A 17345-nucleotide genomic window follows, 5' to 3' on the forward strand; every position below is an offset into this window, starting at 1 on the left:
AGCGTGTCACCGACTCGCCACTTGTCATTCTAATTTTCAGGCGAGATATAATTTTTTAAACCACATATTTGAACTTGCACGCTTCTGGGTCTTCCAGTAGAGTTTCTCCTGGAATAAGTCTCGGCGGCATACTGGAGGATCAATACAGGCCTCTTCCTTCCTGTTTCTTCAAAGAACTCTCGAGTCAGCGAGCATTTCCTGTTTTGACTCTTGAGATCAAATCGACTCAAAACAAGCCATGTGACCGAATAAGGCGAACCCTATTCACAAAATCAAGTGGTTCGAGCGATCTTCGAATTCAAATCTCGAATTTCAGAATTTTTATTTTCGATTCGAAAATTTCGAAGCCAGAAAATCTTAAAGTTTCAAGAGAATTTAGAATTTTAACAGTCTTATTTTCTGTTTTGAAGAAAAATTCAAGCTGGCTTTTTTGAGAAATTTTTTAATTAGCCAAGGTGCCAAATAATTTGGCGTGAGACCAGTTTCGCGTCTTTTGAAGTCGAAAAAAGTTAATCACTCGAAGAAAAAATTCCCTTTGTTGAAATGGCCCAACAAGGCTATTATTTTTCCTCCAGGAAGTTTTGTTGACACTTTGATAAATGTATTACCGCTCGGAAGGAGCATTTTTAATGAAGAATTTAACAGATGAGAAGAGTTTCATTCGGACAACGAAAAAAGGATAAATTGAAAAACAATCACTGATTGACGGTTTCGTGTTAATTAAACTTTTGCTTATTTTTGCAGCAAATAGCTCCGCTATCTAAAAGCTGTTTCGTTTTCTGACGAGCGAAAAATCATTAATTTCATTCTTGAACCTCGACTGCAAGATTTCATGAAGACCCGGAGAAAGATTCAGTTAGTTTTGAAAATTTTGTCAAAGATGTCGACGATTTTTTCGTTTTAGTCAAAAAGTAGAGAATCAAATTTTTCGGATAAATCGGACTAAACCAATTTTTGGAAGTGAGTTTTTGGATTACCAATAAGATTGCTGTATTTAGCCTATCGGCCAATCAAAACCCTTTCCATAAGAATTTGTTCCAAAAATTGGTTCTTCCCGATAAATCGTTGAATTTTCGGCCGACAATTTTGAGTAAAATTTTCAAAGAATTTCGGCCAATCAGATTTCCGCATTCGGGGCGGTAGGCCAATCAGATTTTTTGTCGAGAATTTCTTTTTCAACTGTCTTTTTCGACTATATTCTTGACATATAATTTCTGATAATTATTTTTTTCATTTCTATTTTCAATGAAAATCACGATACATGAAATAGATCAAGTGTTAGTTTTGACGAATTGACCAGTCAATTTGGAATCATCATATTGTAAATTCACTGGAAACATGATTTTAAGTTCGCTATAATAGCAAAGTGGCAATTAAAACTCATGATTTTGGATTACTTTGTGAATTGTAGGGTCGAAAACGGAAAGAATTACAGTAAAAGAGGACTGCAGCCTGAACTCTTCAGATTACAAAAGGGGAACAAAGTCGTTTAGCTGCAGAACAAAGTGGCGCAAATAGGAGAAGTTACGTCTAAATTGTACTCGGCACGTCCGGAAGCGACATTTTCGAGATGCCATTTAAAACGCATTTATCGCCGTGTTTGGCAACAAACAGTCTCCCGCACCCTCGAAATCTTCCATTATCCGCCGAACGGCCGCTCGCTCAGGCACTTTTAATTATGTCACTCTTCCGATTATCTAAAGAGGAAGCTGCTATTTTGGTACTCAAACCATGATAAACGAGATTTTTAACCTTGGGCAGCAGAGTTCGAATTCAATTAGCGACAGTATTTCACTTTTTTACCCACAGCTAGAAGAAGGCCTTCTTACTCTTGGTCTAGGTAAATCGGACCGAAAAAAGGCCTTACGGCCCGGAGGGCCGAAGATCATTCTGTAAAATATCGACCCTAAGGAGCTGAAATTCATTTCTATTCATCAAGATAGGTTAACCTGTTGCGGAGAAGTAGGCGTAAATTTGCCTTCCGCCCAATAAAAATGCCGTATTTCAAGCCTCGGGGCGTGCCGTACCAGCAAAATTGGTACGCACTCGGCAACAGGTTAATATTTGATTAATAGGTTAAATTCTGGGACCGAAATTCTCCATGATTTTTACGGCCTCCTGCCGAGACCAGCTGATAATATGCGCGACCGGGGAATCGATTTTCGCGAAAAGACCAACAGTATTTCAGGTCATGTGATGATAATTGTTTCCAATAATCGCCGAATCCGGGTCTCGGCTTTTTGCCCCTCCTCGCGCGGGCCCACTTGACTTGCCACAAAAATTAAGCTAAAATGGGGCACTTGAGGAATCTCTAAATTAGCGACTTGGATTCTGATTTTTCATCTTAGGCCCACTTTACTTATCGTCTTCCAAACAGCGAGCGAATATTTTTGAAATTCAAAAATTTCAATCTTAGAAAAAAAAAATCAATTTTTGAAAAAAAAAATTTCTGATTTTTTTTAGAATTTTTTATTAAAAAACTCTTCAGAAAAAACGCTTCTTTCAAAACTCCTTATTCAAAAAAAGAGTAATCTCTCCATCCAAAAACAAGCAATGACTGTTTAACACACAACACCAACAGCAGATAATCAGTCCCAAAAGCGGATCAAGCAATCGTAATTCCGCGAGAACATCTTTCGCGGCCAGCAGCTCCGGTGCATGCTTAACCTTTTTGCTTGGGCTTAGCCAGCAGGAATTTAAAGGCAGCGCGACCAGATTGTGATGTCACGAAAAAAGGATCAAAAAAGTATTTCAAACACTTTGGCTCGTCTTTTCTTTTCGATAGATTTTTGGCACCTTGAGCTTGAAATTCAAAATAGAGCATTTTTCTTAAAATTAACTTTAACTTGTTCGCGCCAAAGGGGCCGAAAATGGCTCTCACGGGTCTTATTAGTCGGCCCGCCGGGCCAAAAGATTGTCCATATTGATAAAAAATCTGATGAACTGGTAGTTTTTCAATGAAACAAACTTTTGATTGTGTAAACAAGAGTTTTAATAATCGCCATTTTCGGTTTTGATAATAAACTGTTTCATTCAACCGAGGTGGTAATTTCGTGGTCGAGGTGGATTTTAGCGCTGAGTTCATTCGGTATTATGGTACTTATCAACGTGCGTGCCGATTTCCAATTTAATGTCGATCTGATCCTCAAGGCTCAGCACTGGCTTGGTGGACACGAGAGATTTTGTGAGCGAGAGGCTTTTTGGATTTCCAATTTTGGGGTTCGGTGAAACCTCAAAAATAACCAACGAGCTTTTTTTCAAGATCAAAAATCCAATTTTTCGGCTTAATTTGACTACGTTTTTTAATGAATACGCATGTTCAATTTCGAAATACTTAATTTATGAGTCGAAAGAGTCGAAAAGAGTTGGAGAGCGTGTTTTTGGAAATTTTCCAAAGCTCGTAGAATTGGGCAACGTAGAAGCTGAATGATAACGTAATTCTCCCGTATGATCCGATAGAGATAAAATTAATAAGCAAAGTGCCGCACTCATGCTCTCTTCAAAAAACCGCCGACGATGCGATTTCGGCGAAGTTTCGGTGCTTTTCGTGCTCGTCTTTAATATTCAATACTTATGACTCGTAATTCATGGATAATAATTATTTTTATTAAGAATTTTGTTACTTCAGAACAAATATTGATATTTTTGCAACATTTTATTGAATGATACGTCTTCCTCACGGGTCTCTTTTTATACCTAGTTTTCGGCTGATAGTAACCACCTGCTTTCGCTGAATCATAAAGGCCGTATACTCCGGGAACTGGAGTACAGAGGAGCTTATGTCAAAGCAAACCATTTGTTCAAAAATGGAACCATTTTGATTTCTACTGATTTTACTCAAAAAGAGTTTCTGAACGAAAAACTGACTCGCTATGCAAAAACGCAATCAGAAAATAAGTACCGCAAAGAGTGAGATTTTTTCATGAGCTGATTTGCGTTTTGGTACAGATGTCAAAATAAACATGTTCTCTTAGATCTGCGGAAATTCAATAAATGACTAGTTACATCGTTCAAAATACCTATGCTCAGGTATATGCTCATTTATAACATGCAGAATTGCAAAAAAAAAATAATTTGCCGGCTCGGCAAACTGTATCGAAAACCTGAGTCAGGGTCCTGAAAGAGTTTCTATCATAAGTCGCGTAGCGGCTTTTTTTAAAACAAAGGTCCCTGACACAGGTTTCTCACTCAGGAAACCGAAGCTAGAATTTTTTAACAATATATATTTTTATTTCAAAATCTTGTTCTTTTTTGAAGGAATGAATTGTTCTAAAGAAATAACAGTGAGCGAAATAAAGAATGAAGCGTGAGGCTAGAATTTTAGCATTTCTTTTTTTTTTGAATAATTGGAAGTCGAGAAAAAATAAAATTGAAAGAGTGATGGTGAAGGAAATTTCAAATTTCTGAATTTCACGAGTTATTGAAAATTGAGCTAAGTGGAGGATTGAGCTTGATCGTCGTTTTTCGGCGGTGATTCGGAAGATTGAGCAGGTGATTCTTGGGAAGAAGTGGGATCAGAAGTAGTGGCAGGAGGTTTTTCTGGTGATTTTGGAGACTTTCCGGTAGCTGCTTCGATTTGTTGGAAGTGACGGGCCTGAAAGAAAAGGGATTGAAACATTTGTGGACGGAATTTCGGCAGGAAGAAATCAATCCGGGCAAAAATATGCTTTTGTGTCTGGACTACCCCCAAAAAACGACAGATCCAGTTGAAAAATAAACTCGTTAACGTATAGATAGAGGTGTATTTTTAAGTAAATTTTCGAAGTACTTCTAGCGGATAATGATTCATTTTGCAAAAAAGAATGGTTCAAATTTGAGTATTTGAGAACGTTGCTCGATTTATATATGGGTTTTTATTTGCGAACAGCTGGTTAGGCCTTGTGTTCGAATTGTACTTGATGATATGGGTTCTTTGAGGATCGAACCGATTGGGCAAAAACAAAGATACCTGTAGTGCTCGGCATAACTTTTCGAGCTTCTCGACTTGGTTAGTTTTCTTCTTGAGCTCGTCTTCTTTCTTTTTGAGCGACTCTCCTTGCGTCAGCGTTTTCTCAGTGGCGATGATGAGTTGATTCTGCGCCGATTGATGCTTTGATTTCCAATCGACCACAGCTTTTTCCAGCCGCTCGTTGATCTTCTTCATTTTCGACATCTCCGTACTAGAAGAAGATTTGAGATTGGAATGGGAAAAGGGAGGAACCTGAAGCCGTTGATGGCAGTGTTGGATTTGGCAAGCGAGTCGGTGAATTCTTCGAATCGAGCAGCGTAGTATTTTACTTGTTCTTGCAGATTTATGCGCTCTTGGTTCACTTTATCCATCGTTTCTGTCTGAAAAGGAGGATTGACTAGATAAATATTGCTCTATATTAGGCAATATTGGAGTTTGTTTACCAATCAGAAACGATTAAGAGCCGATAAGATGCCCCAATTAATCAAAAACCTCCTTTTAGAGAATGCTGCTTCAGAACCTGTCTCAGAAACCTGCGTAAAAGGCTGAGTCAGGATGCGGAAATAGCCTTTCACCTGACTCAGGTTTCCACACAGGTTGCCGAGCCAAGTTCCCGGCCATACTACTGAAGCTTTTGAAAAAATGACTAGAAATTACCTTTTCCGATAGATACTCTTTGACCTTCTCATGTTCCATTTCTCGAGCATCCATAAGCGTTTTAATCTAAAATTGTTTATTATAAAGGGAAGAGAATCTGTAAGACGGACCTTTTGTCTGAGAAGCACATCTTGCTGCTTGAGGGCGTCGATAGTTTTCATCAGAGCGCTTTCTCGCTCCTCCGATTTCGCGATTACTTGCTCCAAAGAATCGGATAAATCTGAGTTGCGCTGCCGAAGAGTTTCGTTCACATTTGCGTTTTCGTCTACAATCAAAGTAAAAGATTTTTTTTAATTATTTTTTATTTAATTCTTTCCATCCGAGATAACAAACATACGTTTGAATGATGATATCATTTTATTCGACTCAATAATTTGTTGCTTATCTTCATAGATTTTCTGGTTTCACCAAAAAAAAAGATACTTCGTAAACGCATTTCTACTTTAGTTTCATTTTTCCATGCTCTTTTCCCAGCCAAAGCTGATTTTAAACTCAAACATCAGCTGATTCCATATAGCAACTGATTTTCAGAGCGCCAGCTGATTGAAAATACTAAAAAGGAAGCGAGCATCGTCTACTTTATTCCGAGAAAATGAAAACTTGAACTGATATTGGTTTTTCATAGACCCGCTCAAGGAAAAAACGACGATGAAAACTAATGAAAATCGCGGAGAACGCAGCTTTGCAATACAATTCAAACAGAAATATTGAGGAATAAAATGAAATTCTCAACCAAACAAAGGTATCCCATAGCCAAATTCTATATTTCTCATTTTAAATAAAAGAAAAAATTGTTACCTAATTGTTTTGAAATTGATTCTAGCGAGTTCTGAAACTTCTCGATTAGATGCTTTCTCTGGGCGTCGTCTTCTTTTGTCTTTTTGATGACTTCTGCTTTGATTTTGCGATTTTGATCCTGCAGCTCGCGTGAGAGGTTCTGTAATGCGTTGATTGTCGCTGTGTCCTTTTCTTTTTTCTTCATGAAATCGGTCGAAGTCTGGACCAGCGCGTAATTGTCTCGTTGAAGCTAAAAGTATGAGATGAGTTGAGAGGAGAGTTGGAAAGAAACCTTTTTGTATTTGGCGGTGGCGGACTGAAGAGATTGTTTGAGAAGATTGTGTTCGTCGACCAAGTCGGAGTATTTTTGCAGAGCGCGGCTATTCGCTCTTCCGGGGAATTCAGAATCGACAGTGCCTGAAAACGAGATGAAAGAGGGGGAAAATAATCTTCATTTTCGAGACAAAACAAAACGAAATCTAGGCTAACAAGACTTTAGCTCAACGGTTGAAGCCTCAACCTACTTCTCCTGAAAACCTGTGCAACCTGTGTTAAAAACCTTAGTCAGGCTCCTGTAGCAAGTCCGAGAAGCCTAACTCAGGTTTTGTATACAGGTAATAGTAGAAGAAAGTGGTACCTCCATAAGTTCCTCGACATCTTTTCCGAATTTGATCTTTTTGGTTGAACTCGACGCGGTCGACGATTCGGATCCATTTGATGTCGTCGAGCATTGCGAAGTATTCAACGATGTGGACTCAGACGGCAGTGCATTCTGGGACGTCTCTAGAAACATTGTCAAAAACAATTAACCCTATCTTCGTTTCTTTTACCGATTTCGGAAGACATTTTCTCGAGATTCTTTCAACTCGTTTTCTCTCTATTTTCCAGTTCTTTTTTTTCGGAAATCGAAAAAAATCAAGTCTTTCTTCAATTTTTCGACCAATCGCCCCCGCCTGGGAATTCAAAATCGCCCACGCTGCCTGTTTTTTCACAATTATATTTCAGCGAGAATAAAGGAAAAATGAAGTGTTGAGAGAAGAACGATTGAGAATTCGAAAAAAATGAGAGAAAGAAAATTGGTTTTATAACGATCTGTTTCTAGAATTTATTCCTAACTTGTGAGACATTTATCCTTCGCTGTTTTTATTTCTTACTGAAAGAGCTATTGTTTTATAAAATGATATCATCATCAAGACAACAGGATGCTGCAATAAATCTGCAAAATTCATTTAAAACTGATCACTAATTTGAAGTCTATTCAAGCGAATTTTAATTTGATTCGTTCTAAAATGACGCCTTTATATCCGAAATGATTCTGAAATCACTTCGCTTTCCGTACATTGGCTGAAGATTTTTCACAGTTCTCTTAATAATACAATAAGAAATTAATCCCATTTGCTTGATTTTCTCCAATTTAGAAAGCCAAACTTGCGCCCTTCGAACCTCTTGAAGGGACAAAGGTGCTGTTCTAGATTCAATAAGTTGATATTTGAAAAGTTGACTTCAATTTGTTCAGATTTTATGAATGATCATAACTGAGCAGAAATCGTTGCCGTCGATCGTGCCCGACTACTACAAGCAGCGTCAAATCGTTCTTCCCGCTCTTCGGGAATCCCTTGCTGAAGGTGCTGTTTGGCGACTGATTCCCTTCAAATGGTTTGATCTCTGGAAAACGATCGCCGAAAAGGACGAAAACTCGCGAAAATGTCCACCGCTGGATATTTCGATTTTGTTCGAAAATGGAAAATTGAAAGAAAATTTGATGGAGCAGGTTGACTACGCGATCGTGCCCGAAAATGTCTACGAGAAACTCGATGAATGGCACGGTAGGAAACGTAAAATAATGACTTTTTCGTCAATTTTTATTTCCAGGGCTTCCGTCGAATCGTTCCTTCGAAAACGCGCGAAAAGTGATCAAAGTGGGCAAATTCACGGTGCGGCTGATGGTCGAAGTTTACAAAGTCAAGATTCAAATCATCCTCAAATTCTGCGGCAACGACACCTGCTCCGAGTCCAAAGGAAAGAAATACACTCTCAAGGATTTCACTCGCTTCCAGTCGAAGGCAGACATGATCAGGGACATTCTCGCGATGAATAACGACATTTATCCTAGAGAAGGACAAAAAACCAGGTAAAACTTTCTGTGGCTTTTTGTTTTATTTCCTTTTTTAGAGTTTGGAGCCGCGAACATCACAAAGACAAGTGGCGACATCTGAATGAAGAGGCTCTCTCGCAGTCGCTCTACGAGCTTGGAATCAATTCTAGCGGCCATATTCTCTGCGAGTTTCAAAATGACGATGGAAGCTGGCCTCAAGACTCGGAGCACGAAGAAAAGAAGACGCTGGCTTCGATGGTTTCGCCAAGGGGAGGAAAATGTGGTTTAGTCAATTTGGGAAACACTTGTTTTATGAATTCGGGAATTCAGGTAACGAAAAGGGATCGAGAAGGCTGATTTTTAGCTCTTTTCTAGTGTCTAGCTGCAGTAGTTCCGTTGGCGAATTATTTCCTCGGCGATGTCTGGAAAGATGAAATCAACACGGTCAATCCGCTGGGAACAAATGGCAAACTTTCCAGCGCTTTCGCGAGACTGATCAAAAATATGTGGGGAGGGGCCGAATCGTCAGTTGCTCCAAGTGAAGTGAAACGAGAATGTGGACAGGTACTTATTATTTTACCCAAGAGTTTTGATTTTATTATGAATCACTTGTGCTTTTACTCATTGTTTTATACTATAAAATTTATAGCCGAGAATCTATCGACTCTACTAGCTGTTTGATGCTTAGTTTACAAGAAATCAATTTGTAAAGCATTATTTAAAATCAACAATCAACCAGAGACTTTAAAGATTATGGTTCGCCAAGTCCTTTTCGAATTCGAGTTATTCGGAATTTATTGATTTCTTGATACTTCGAACAGAAAACGCTGCTGTATCTTTGACATAATCGACGAGCCCTGTCACCGACGTATCCTAAATGCAAGTTCAAAGGCCAAGTTTCATTTGAACCGTCGGTTACAGTTATTAACACAAACAGTATTGGCTTTTTCATACCTTGATAGAAGGAGCTTTATTCGCCCGCTCGTGGTTGTTTTTTATTATCATTTTATCCGTCGCCCTAGAATTTTACTGAAGAATGAAGCTAAAGGGACTATTCTTACGATCCCTTCGTGAGTTTGTATTTGTCCCGAATATTTTGTCGGACATTTGCGCGTTCGTATCGTCGAACTGCTTGTTTTTCGGCGAGTTGCTTTTCTTCTAGCTCTCGTTGTCGAAGAAGCTCTTCTTGTTCCTCTAGAATTTTGAATTTTTCAAAAGCCTCTTTTGACTCTTTTCGCTACCTTTTGCAGTCTGAGAATTTGCCCCGAGTTTTGGCGATCCTTGAATGGCGTTTTCAGCCACATCTGCCGGATTTTTACCAAAAGTTTTTCCTGAAAATCTGTTTTCTATGATTTGAAAAATGGAAAATCTTACCAAGTAAAAATTTGACAGGAATGCTGTTCATTTCATAACTCCTCTTCGTTCTGAATAGAAAAATGAATGATCGAATATTGCTTTCTTCTTCCTTTTGTCAAATCCAGGATAAGCTGGATTTTCGTCAAGAGCAGAATCGGAATAATTAATATCTCCTGACACTACGACTGTATCTTCTTGTTCATACGTTCATTTTTTCGAAAGAGGGTTCGAATCACGTAGTCGAACGTATGGATGAGGTCATATTTCGATAAAGATAGAAGGGAGAAACCTGGAGCGACGAATTTTATCTAGACACTGGGTATTTTATTTCAATCTCAAGAAATTCTTGAAATTAGATAAGAGTTTAGATGGGCATGTGAATTTTAAACCTGAAACTTCTTGTTATGAAGATATTCAATGAAAAATGAGAAAAAAATGCTCTTCTGATAGTTCTATCATTGATAATTTATCACCTGTTTTCAGATCAACTCACAATTCTCTGGCTACGGCCAAAACGACTCGCAGGAGCTGATGTCGACGATTCTAGACTCCCTTCACGAGGATCAGAATCGAGTGATCAAAAAGCCGTACATAGAGAAGGCCGAAGCAAATGGACGCCCCGGTAAGCTGCTTTCACTACTTTATCGTTTCAATACCAGCGCGTTTCTCAACCGCTACTTGTCGCTTCTGACGAGCGCGGATAAGCGCCCCCTGTTTATACTAACCATCTTATCTGTATCTGCTAAATATTGATCCAAAAAATTAAGACGAGGAAGTCGCTGCTGAATCTTGGGACAACCACACAAGTAGAAATGCCTCGGTCATTGTTGACAACTTCCATGGTCAATTCAAGGTTTCTTCCGCCCCGAATCATCTCTTACTTTCGTTCAGAGCACCGTGCGCTGTCCCAAATGTGGCCGAGTGTCCGTCACATTTGACCCCTTCTGTACATTATCCGTTCCGCTTCCAGAAGCCGCCGTAAAGCTCCTTTCCTTCGTCCTTGTTCAGGCCAACAACATTACTCAACCCCTCAGAATCGAAAAAGTGAATCATCTCTGAGCAACTTCAACCAATTAAACTTATTTCAAAGGCAATCAAACCAAAAATGACCTTCGAAGATTTGAAAGCACAGCTCGACGAGTTCAAAACCGACCCCGATTCGACCTGGTTGACCGCCGAAATCTACAACAGACGATTCCACAAAATCTTCATGGACAACGAGAAGCCAAGTGTTCTTCAGGATAAAGATCTGATCGTCATGTTTGAGCTGAAGCCTAATCACAATCCTCTAGCTATTTATCTTGAATATGAAAGTAAGGCTTTTCTCTATCCTTTTTTGCTAATTTGAATTCAAGTCAAGCATCAGTTCGAGTCGATGAAGCGCGAGCCATTCGGACATCCATTCATGATCAACGTCCCCTGCGATGAAAATTCCAAAGGCTCCACTCTCAACAAAACAGACATGGAAACCCACATCCGTCAAACTCTAGCAGATAGCCTTATCGACCCTATGGAACCATTCAGCATGCGACAGGTTCCCTTTTCAACCCCCTGACCTCTTTTTAATTCTTCAGATCAACTCCTACTCTGGAAACATGGGCGTTGGAAAAGTAAAAGACGACACTGTGCTGAAAATTGACGAGTACAGGTCCAAAGCGAATTTGATTTACCTCGCCGCTTCTTGGAAAAACGATGAAGTGATGAACTTGCCTTCGCCAAAAGATGTTCCAACTGATGATAAAGAACTCCATGGTAAGTCCCTCCTCCCTCTTTCTTGATTTCAATCACCGGTTTTTCAGACAAAGGAATCGACATCAACCAGTGCCTCAATTTGTTCACAATCGAAGAAAAATTAAGAGAAGGCGAAGAGTGGTATTGCCCGACTTGCAAGGAGCATCAGCAGGCGTACAAACACATGCAAATCTGGAAACTGCCCCCAGTGCTTATTCTTCACCTCAAACGATTTCATTATAATACTATGTTCAGGGACAAAGGTAGATCCATTTCATCTTCCATTTTTAGTTGTTTAGTCTGCGATATGGTGCATTTTCCGACACAAGGCCTTGATATGAGTCCTTATGTTCTTGGTCCAGGAGCAGGAACTGCCAGGTATGAAAAGAATAACCTTTGAGAAGTCGGTCTTTTTACAGGGTTGATAATTTTGTTTGATAAACATCAGAATGCATAAAATGTTTGAATTTTCTGCGTTCAAGGTGGTTGCAGCTGCATATCAGCTGCTTTGTAGGATAAAACGGGGAAGAAATAAAAAATTGCTCATAAAATGAAAATCTAGACTTCCTTCAAAAAATGGCAGAATTTTCTTTTATTCATTATTACTTTTTTAATCAAACGAAATTCTTTATAACTCGATCTGTAGTCACCAAGCTCAAAGCTCAAAAATTGATTTATACTTTCCATTGGTTATGAAATAAAATAATAGAAGCAAGAAAACCCCTTACTTGTTTTATTTCAGATACAATCTGCTAGCAGTTTCAAACCACATGGGCCGATTGGGAGGAGGTCATTACACTGCAAATGTACTGCACACGCCTACCAACCAGTGGCTTAATTTTAACGACAGTTTCGTAAGTCTCTCTCTCTCTTCTCCGTCCAGGGTGGCACAATTGGAAAAAAATTCTTGGTCAATCCAACCAATTGCCAATCCAATCCAATCGCTTTTTGTCCAATCCAGCCAATTTCCAATCCAATTCCAATTCCAATTGGAAATTGACTTTCCAATTGGAAAATAGGTTTCCAATTGGAATTGCGATCAAATCGAAACCTTTTTTGACCAATTAGACATCCAATTGCCCATCTGCATCCCCTTTCCGACTGTAAAATCCGGCGGACTGTAAAACAAGCGGAAAAAAATAGAATCCAAAGCTCTTCCCGCTAGAGTCAATGCGATTTTTTAGAAGTGAAAGTTTTTAAAACTGAACTCTATTTCCCTCAATTTTGATCGATGAAAAGTGTTCTTAGACTATTGAAGCCCTTAAAATATTTCTTTCTCCCAATATACCCCGTTTTTAGCGCTTTTTGGGGCCGGAGAGAGTAAAAATCCAATCCTCCAACTGGATTCCAATTTTCCAATTGGATTTGATTTTCCAATTGGAAAGACCCGAAATTTCATGCCCCTGTCCAACCAATTTCCAATCCAATTCCAATTGGACAAGGTTCCAAATTGGATTCCAATCCAATTGTGCCACCCTGCTCCGTCCCTAAACTGATTCAGGTCGGACCAGCAACCGCAGATCAAGGAGTCACTTCTGCAGCTTACGTTTTAGTCTACGTCCGCGACAGCGAAGACTGGTTTCCTCACCCTCAGCCCGCAATGGACACCAATTGATTTTCCTAGCGTTATGTTTAAATTCTTTTGTTCAAACTCTTTTTTGCTTATTTTTTCCATCTTATAAATAATTTATGTAGATTTCATTTTCTTTTCAAAAAAGAAACAAGTTCAACTTGTGTTAGTGCTTACAACTTTCACCTCCAGAAACATCCGTCGGAATTCATACAGTAGCTTGCCCAAAAAGGGATTACCCCTTTTGAGGGTCAAGCTAGAAGCGTTTCTGGGGTCGAAAAGTCGAAAAATTACAGAAATTTTCATTTCCTTCTTCAAGAGTTTTAAAAGATCATATTCCTTAAAAACAAAATTCACATGTGCCCTGAATTAGAAATAAAGAAAAGTCAATTATTGAAATTTACCTTGTTTTTTTAGCGTTCAAATTTATTGTTTCACGTAGGCAATAATACAAAGTCAAAGCAAAATGAAAATACAGTCAGATAAATTTATAAATTAACGGATGTCAGTTATTTAAACTTCATACATCTTAAAACTTGGAACTTTTTACAGCTTAAAATTCAGTGTACTCAAAATTAAGGCTTTCATTGTCCACTGTTCTTACTGATGGCGTTTTTGGTCGACCTGAAGGTTTTCAGAAACGATCATTGTGTGACGACTTACGGATGGCGGAATGGCTTGCTTCGGGAAAGACAAATCCACTAGGCGGATTGTAATTTGGGGTGATGGGCGTTAGGGTGGTTTGTGTAATAAGAGGCACTTGGCGGCTGAAGTTCAGGGACTACAACGATTTTTGAGCAAATACGGGAGGTGAATACCGTTAAGGAGAGGCAGAACTTACTGTAGGCCGAAGTCGTTTTGGCACAGAGGTCGGTGGTGGCAGCTCAGAAGTCAAGATTGAAACCGTATCTGAAGCGACATTTGATTGGCTTGTTTTTCTTGCACCTGTACCTGTGTTACTGTTTCTCCGATCTTCCCGCAAGCTGGAAATCAAACTGACCGATCCATAGCTTGGCGCGTAGCTTTTCGGCTGATAATAAGGCTCCATCCCGTCAGTCTCAACATAAAGCACTTCGTAGTTTCTATAATTTTTCTCGCGTTTGAACTTGTCGAATTTGTTCAGCTGCGTGTCGAGCCAGACCCAGCGGTTCCGCAGCTCGTTCCACTTGTCCGCCATCCATCCTTAACGATATCTTGAGCTTGGAGCATCAAAGGGCTAATTTATTTATTAAAATTTCCAGATGATCAAAGGATTGAGAGAAAGTCTCCCCCAGTGTTGCTCTGCTCGGTTCCGTAGAAGGATGAAAACAAGGGGTATCTATGATGAAGCAACTTTTTTGATGAAGTACAAATATTTCTAAGAAGCTAAAAGTAGGGTAAACTTTATAAAATGAGCTCTTTTTAAACTAAGTTTTAACTAAGTATGAGAAGAAAACAATGCACCTGAATGGCAATCGACCTCAAATACCATTAAATCTCTCAGTATATTAATCATCCCCTCCTATCAATATTGAATATGATCCTTAGCTTCGGAGTATATCTTTTTATGGGACTGCATTTTTAGATTACCAATAAGATTGCTCTATTTGGCTTACCTGCCAATAAAAACCCTGATCCATAAAATCACTTCCATAAATTCGTTTGACCTTGAGCTTCTCAGGGTTCAACGAGGCCGAAAATCGAGTTTTTTTTATCGAGTTTCCTTTCTGATCTTATCTTTTCGTGAACTCAACATTGAGGTCAGGTATCTTTTTAATTCTTAAGGCTCCCTTTTTCTTTTATATGATTTTATTATAAATAAAAGGCTTTAAAAATCGGGAAAAGACTTGTTTTTAGATATTTTACCTAGTGGATCAATATGAACCCCACAGCATTTTGCGGCAATAAAACAGGCAACTCCGATCACAGCAATAATGATGATACCAATAGGCATTTTCTGTCTCTGGCGTTTCTCGATTTCTTAATTTCTATAGTTGCTTTTTTTTCTCAGAATGATTGATCTCTTCTAGGAAACAAATGCATTTTTGCGATTTTCGATGCAATCTTGATTGTAGATAAAGGTAGCCAGTTTTCCGCATGCACGGGGGAAGGAAGAGTATTCGCAAATATTAACGGTTATTGCTTTTGTGAGTCATTTTTTGTGTTAGACGTCGCGATAGTCAAATTCTCCAGGAATTTGGTATTGTGAAATCATCAAAGTTTTTGGCATTATTGCATTTTTAGCTGAAGAAAAATACAGATATTGATTTAAAGACCGCCCCCCCGTCAGCTTTTTCCATCGAGAAATTGAAATTTTAGAAAACACCATATTTTTGGTTCTGAATTTGTCTAATGACGAATTCGTCAGTCACGATTCGTGGCAGTTACTGCATATTCTTTCTAATGCACCTGCTATATTATCCATACATTCATTACATATTCCTTCAAGAATCCCAGATCGGTATATTTTGAATAAGAACTCGATTTTACTATTTCGAAGATTTTTCATTGCATATAATCAAATAATAAAGTCTCGCAGATTGGGGAAGAAGAAGACGAATAGTCTTATACCATTCGTAAATTTGACAGTTGATTGATTAATATTTCCTTTTTGTGTGAGTTCAGGGAAAGATTTTATTGTTCTCCGAGCACAAGAATCTGTTTCGACAATAAATAAATAAATTCTTTTTCGTTCAAATAATGAATGTTCATTTGTAACCCAAAAAGAAAGGATTGAAAATTCTTTAAAAATTTTTTTTTAAATCTTGGCTAAAGACCCTTCCGTAGAGAAGGGTAATCCTTCGAGCCCATGATTCAAGCCAATATCTCTAGAATCTGGGCTAGTGATTAGGGTTAGGGACTAGGAACTCTCAAGGGGGGTTCCGGGGGCGAAGCCCCCTAGCTTAGGCCTTAGGTGGGGCGTCCTGGCGGGCGTACCCCCCTGGGTTAGGTTTGAGGTTAGGGGCAGTTCGAATGATACTTTCGGGTGAACTCAAAACCCTAACCCTGAAGATTTTTGCTTAATCCTATCCAGGAGACCTACTTTTGCCCAAATAATGAAGAATCGACAGTGTATAGTTTATTCAATCGAGAATAAACTTTGGGGTACGGAAGCGACCAGAACTCTGATGGCTGATTGACAAATATACGAATAAGAACAGAAATACCGGTGGCCAATTTCTATAATATCCATCATTATTCTCAGAGATTGTACATAATTTAAGTTAACTATTTCTTTTGAAGCGAGCACATGTGCATCTGCTGATCAAAAGCATTTCTGGCATACCAAGTAATGATTTCTCCCTTTCACGGGCGATAGAATCGACTTCCTGCCACCTCTCCTCAATTATCCGTGTGCTACCTCGATTCCTAGAGCGTGCTTCCACAATTGTAAACGCACATCAAAGCACTCATACTTGAATAATCGCACATTCTCGCCTATTTAAACGCCCTGGAGAATCCTCCTTCATCATAAATTGAATACATTCAATCTTTGATAAAAAGAATAGAAACTAATAGAAATGGGCGCATTTTTGTTAGCTTTCTTCTTTTTGCATTTTCCGTTGCTCACTCTTGCTGAAAAATACAAGACATGTGAAGAATACAACAGCTTCCGGCACATCGCTGCAGGCGAAAATTTCGGCCTCTTGAAGCCTATCAACCACACGACGCGGAAAACCTGCGTGACCCTCTGCCAGGATGTCTCCTACATCCTCCGCCTTCAGTTCCCCGAAGACTGCCACCGAGCTTTTGACAGCAAAATCAAACAGTGCCGATTGCTGAATCTCCCGAAGCTGACCAAGGCGATCAGGAAATCCGCGAATGTAGAAGAAGATTCAAGAATCACCGTCCCTTACGGCGATTTCTGCAGACTTCTCTGCGAACGACACCCTTATTGCTACGCAGCGGAAACCAGATCAGTTGGAAGAGCGGGGTATTACTGTAACTTTATTCACAGAAGCAACCGAAGACCGAACCCGTCGAAGATTTGCGAGAGAAAAAGGTGCACCACTTTCATTTGCGAAAAAACTGATCAAAATTTGCTTATCATGAAATAAACACCAAAAAACACAAGCTTATTTAATTTGAGCGTCGATAAACCACAAAAAGTCCTCGTTGTTTTCCTCGATGTCTTCGAATAAGAGCCACGAATCCATTGACGTCTCCTGGCTGTGGCTTGGGTTTCGTTTCCATCCTTAATTCGCTAAAAATTTTCATTTGTCAAACGAATT

At 39.2% G+C, this 17345-nt stretch overlaps 3 protein-coding genes across 3 annotated transcripts; 1 reads left to right on the forward strand and 2 right to left on the reverse strand.

Moving 5' to 3' along the window:
* Window positions 1-4217: 4217 nt before the first annotated feature.
* Window positions 4218-7424, reverse strand: LOC145696589 (beta-taxilin-like). Its single transcript, XM_081773654.1, has 9 exons — window positions 7213-7424; window positions 7020-7165; window positions 6675-6799; window positions 6404-6632; window positions 5716-5870; window positions 5606-5671; window positions 5201-5328; window positions 4949-5159; window positions 4218-4594 (listed from the first exon to the last, which is right to left on the reverse strand). Exons 2-9 carry the CDS (start codon window positions 7111-7113, stop codon window positions 4433-4435), a joined length of 1170 nt encoding a protein of 389 aa, XP_081629780.1. The 5' UTR covers window positions 7114-7165; window positions 7213-7424; the 3' UTR covers window positions 4218-4432.
* A 476-nt stretch (window positions 7425-7900) lies between these two features.
* Window positions 7901-13533, forward strand: LOC145696777 (ubiquitin carboxyl-terminal hydrolase 15-like). Its single transcript, XM_081773865.1, has 14 exons — window positions 7901-8208; window positions 8255-8513; window positions 8555-8807; window positions 8853-9041; window positions 10317-10455; window positions 10601-10686; window positions 10725-10877; window positions 10924-11146; window positions 11189-11367; window positions 11408-11585; window positions 11633-11827; window positions 11864-11942; window positions 12307-12418; window positions 13066-13533. Exons 1-14 carry the CDS (start codon window positions 7908-7910, stop codon window positions 13177-13179), a joined length of 2460 nt encoding a protein of 819 aa, XP_081629991.1. The 5' UTR covers window positions 7901-7907; the 3' UTR covers window positions 13180-13533.
* A 34-nt stretch (window positions 13534-13567) lies between these two features.
* Window positions 13568-15193, reverse strand: LOC145696778 (uncharacterized). Its single transcript, XM_081773866.1, has 5 exons — window positions 14980-15193; window positions 14086-14316; window positions 13976-14043; window positions 13798-13915; window positions 13568-13758 (listed from the first exon to the last, which is right to left on the reverse strand). Exons 1-5 carry the CDS (start codon window positions 15065-15067, stop codon window positions 13688-13690), a joined length of 576 nt encoding a protein of 191 aa, XP_081629992.1. The 5' UTR covers window positions 15068-15193; the 3' UTR covers window positions 13568-13687.
* Between the last annotated feature and the right edge of the window lie 2152 nt (window positions 15194-17345).

This window comes from Oikopleura dioica, chromosome 2, assembly GCF_907165135.1.
Source record: "Oikopleura dioica chromosome 2, OKI2018_I68_1.0, whole genome shotgun sequence".
Lineage (NCBI taxonomy): Eukaryota > Metazoa > Chordata > Appendicularia > Copelata > Oikopleuridae > Oikopleura > Oikopleura dioica.